Source organism: Chaetodon trifascialis, chromosome 1 (assembly GCF_039877785.1).
Source record: "Chaetodon trifascialis isolate fChaTrf1 chromosome 1, fChaTrf1.hap1, whole genome shotgun sequence".
Lineage (NCBI taxonomy): Eukaryota > Metazoa > Chordata > Actinopteri > Chaetodontiformes > Chaetodontidae > Chaetodon > Chaetodon trifascialis.
In genome coordinates, this window is record NC_092056.1 from 7,881,856 (window position 1) to 7,885,750 (window position 3,895).

At 44.3% G+C, this 3,895-nt stretch overlaps 1 protein-coding gene across 1 annotated transcript; it reads left to right on the plus strand.

Moving 5' to 3' along the window:
* The first annotated feature begins 608 nt into the window (after nucleotides 1-608).
* LOC139331703 (RING finger protein 148-like) lies at nucleotides 609-3,466 on the plus strand. Its single transcript, XM_070963336.1, has 2 exons — nucleotides 609-795; nucleotides 975-3,466. The coding sequence occupies exon 2, from the start codon at nucleotides 987-989 to the stop codon at nucleotides 2,073-2,075; it is 1,089 nt and encodes a 362-aa protein (XP_070819437.1). The 5' UTR covers nucleotides 609-795; nucleotides 975-986; the 3' UTR covers nucleotides 2,076-3,466.
* Nucleotides 3,467-3,895: the final 429 nt, after the last annotated feature.

Below are 3,895 nucleotides of genomic sequence, written 5' to 3' on the forward strand. Positions count from 1 at the left end.
TTATGTACGCATTTTTGTCCCTCTGAGATAAATGATTTAAAAGCACATTCTGCAGAGGCCTGTGTGCTGCAGTTTTTATGTGTGTGTGTGTGTGTGTGTGTGTGTGTGTGTGTGTGTGTCTGTGTGTGTGTGTGTGTGTGTGTGTGTCTGTGTTGGAGAACTAAGGTAAAATGGTAGCTTGGCAAGAAAGCTCTCCATCTCATTTGTCACTGGAAGCCTCTCGGTCTCTCAGTGTGTGTGTGTGTGTGTGTGTGTGTGCTTTCACTTGTGTGTAAGGAGATACAGTGGAAACTTGACAATGCCCTGTTCCATCTCAGTTATCACTGGTATGTGAGCGGATCCAAACACAGGGGAAACCTTTATTATATGAGTGTGCGCACATTTGGTGAAACTTAAAGGACACATTTATAATACGTCTGTGTGAGTTTGTCGAAATGTGTGGAAGGAGCTGACTGCAGAGTGAATATGCACAAACCAGGGTTGTCAGTTTGCCTTTCACAACAGTGATGTCAGTCACAGAAATAGGGGAAGGAAGCCAGCCAAACCTGAAAAACTGGCCGAGCTGCTGTGCTCATCATTACATAGGAAAAGTCAGTTTCATAAGATCGCTCTGTGTTTCTGACCTCTGTCCTTGAAATCGCCCTTATCGTTGCTTTATTGCATCTTGCCTTTTCATATGCTGTTAGCTGGCTCCTAAAACAGCACAGGTCTGTGTGTTTGGTGTACTTCAACTTGTTGAATACCAGCACCCTGCCCTCTGCAAGGAGTGTTCAAGGTTCAGGAAGATAACGAGAGGTGAGTGGCTGACGCATAGCTCGTGTTGTGTTACCAAAGGCTCATATCAGATTACGGTAGACAGCAGGTTGGGTGAAACTGCAGCTGTATTCAGATCGCTGTGGCTCGAGCAAACCAGGAACTGGGACTAACAAAGGAGTTTTAGAGAAGCTAACAGAGGGCTTCCTGTTGTTTTTAAGAAGAGCGTTACCATGGGTAAGAAGACACAACACGGTCTGCTGCTTTTGCTGTGTTTTTCTGGACTTGTTCACTATTCAGCTGCCATGTTGTATTGGAGAGCCATGGTGGAAATAAGCTATGTTAACAGCAGCAATAAGACTGTGGACAAATATTGTGAGTGTGGGATATACGGCCGTAACTCTCTGCTGACGAAAGCCTCCGGCATTGTAACACTTCCCAAGGGAGACCCCGGAGGCTGTGGCTCAGATTCTGTCTACAGCCGCAATTCCAGCTCGCCGCCTTGGATAGCCCTGGTTAAAAGAGGCAACTGTACCTTCAGCGAGAAGATCAATGCTGCCAAACGCCATGGGGCAGATGGTGTGGTGGTGTATAATGTGGATGGCAGTGGCAACAGCACCTCTTTCATGGCACACTCGGAGGCAACTGATATGGTGGCTATCATGATTGGCAACTCTCAGGGCATGGAGGTTGTCAATCTGGTGAAGAATGGGACAGATGTTCAGATGCTTATTGATGTCGGCAGCCCTCAGGGACCCTTGATGGACACCTACTGGCTTTACTTCCTGTCCATCGCCTTCTTCATTGTGACAGCAGCCTCGATCACCTACTTTGTGTTTATCTCTGCAAGTCGTCTCTACAACCTGAACATGCATAGGCGCAATGAGAGGAGGCTGAAATCGGAGGCTAAGAAGGCAATTGCGCGCCTACGAGTACGCACACTCAAGAGGGGGGACGAGGAAACGACCTCCGAGCACCATATGTGTGCTGTGTGTATTGAATGCTACAAGGAAGGGGAGGTGGTGACAGTGCTGACATGTGACCACATCTTCCACAAATCCTGCATCGAGCCCTGGCTGCTGGAGAGGAGGACCTGCCCTATGTGTAAGTGCGACATCATGAAGGCCCTGGGGGTTGAGGAGGAGACAAAAGACAGCATTTCTGGTGAATCGCCAGCAGATGCCACTGTGATCACAGTGACAGGAGGGGAAGCCATGTATGAAGTCCCACTGACTGACCCAGCGAGCCCTGACCCAGAGAGACATCAGCATCGCTATGACAACAGGGCCTTCGAGGGAGACTCAGAGGCTGTGAGACGATGAGCAACAGCAACGGGAAACAAAACACCAGCAAGCCAGGAAGCAGTAACAAACTCCCTGTTTGAAATAAGAACCTTCTGTGGGAAAACAGAAATTGAATGAGCACAACGGAATCAAACTAATTTTCCAACAGGAGAAACGATGTTGATCTTGTAATGCAGGCATGCTAAAATAGATTTTCAGCATAAAATCCAAGGATTAAAAATCCTAATGGACCTTGTGTAATTAGCTTGGATGCCATTGCATTTTCTCTGTGTCTGTCTTGGTGCAAGTGTGTAATTATTGGATGTGTTCATAAAGATGCCTTTTTAGATGGTTCGGATAGATTCTGAAAACTGAGTAGTCATGCAGCATTGCGAGTGTCAAATGGCTGTTTTGCATAGTGAGCACACCGGCTCAACACTGGTTAGGGCGGATGTGCAGCAGAGCATTTGACTACCTGTTTGAAATCAGGGCCAAATTTCCCTCCACAAGAAGCTTGTTAGCTTGCACTGCTCACAGTCCCACGCCATAGACAAACAGCTTTTAAATCCACGGCATAATTTATTTCTCTTAATTCGATTCATTTAAACAATTGGGCTTTCCTTTCAATCAGTGTGTTTTTCCATTCATCAGCTGTCAGGTCCTCAGGCTGGATTTACAAACACACCCTTATGAACACACCCTTGACTGGAAATGCAGCATGGCACACATTGCACTAGGATGAGTGAATAATGTCGCCTAAGGGTCTAGGAGTGTTTAGTAACGTGGTCCATCGAAACATGTTTACTGCATTTATGAAATAAGAGCTTTCAAGCCCTTTATAATAATACTTATAATAGAAAGTCCCACAGTAATGTGGCAATTCACTTAATGTCAGGAGCTGTAGATCATATGTATTTAAATATGTTATCTGTCTGTTGGATGGGGGGAAATCACCTTTATGTGTGCTCTTTTTTTTAAATGATATATAATGAGATACATTTATCAATCATGAATCTCTAACTGTTCATTTAAAGGTAATACATGACGGATATGCAGTCTGGTTTTCATGTACAAACACAAGTTGTAACTCTTGAACAGGTCTTCCAGATTGTTCATTTTGGATTATTTGGAATGAAGTCTATTCAGTTCTTGTTGGTCTACCTCTGAACTCTTGCATATGCAAATGTTTGAACGCGTCTGAGATTCCTGCAAAGATTGAGCGTGTCCCTCGGTAAATGGTAAAGCTAAAGAATTGCTTCATTTCCTTGTTTGCTGGTGGGGATGTGCTGATTATGGTAGTTAACATATTTTTCGATACTGAATCATTTTCACCACTGTTTTTACAGATTCCAAGAGTCTTAAATTGTCCTGCAAAAATGAATAATACTTGCTGTATTAAATCACATTGATGCCTATTAGAATGCAATAAATCCCTCAAAATGAGGACAACTTTATGAGCATATGTGCATGTAAGGATGGTGTTTCTGTATGTGAATATGTGAGTGTGTGTGTGAATATGCATGTGTTGCTCTGCATCAGACAGGTCTGTGTGTGGTAGTGTCTCGCTTTCAGAGTTACAGTCTCGTTCCCGATGACTGTTGGAGAGCAGTGAAACTGTAATTACCTCTGCACAGGTGGGAGCCGATCCGCACACACCTTGAGCTTGAGCTGGATAATCATCATATCACATAAGTAGAAGGGCCTGACCGAGCATGTAGAGATGTGCAGCTGTGTGGCAATGGAATGGAAATAATATTTTTATTATCCATCACTTGTGTTGTAGAAGTGCATCCAACCCTGATTACAGAAAAGGTGGGACTCAGAAATATAAATGGAAAGAAATCATTTGCAAGCAAACT

What these genes read in the sequence shown, in the direction of transcription:
- LOC139331703 (XM_070963336.1), top strand. Translation starts at nt 987, where the DNA reads ATGGGTAAGAAGACACAACACGGTCTGCTGCTTTTGCTGTGTTTTTCT.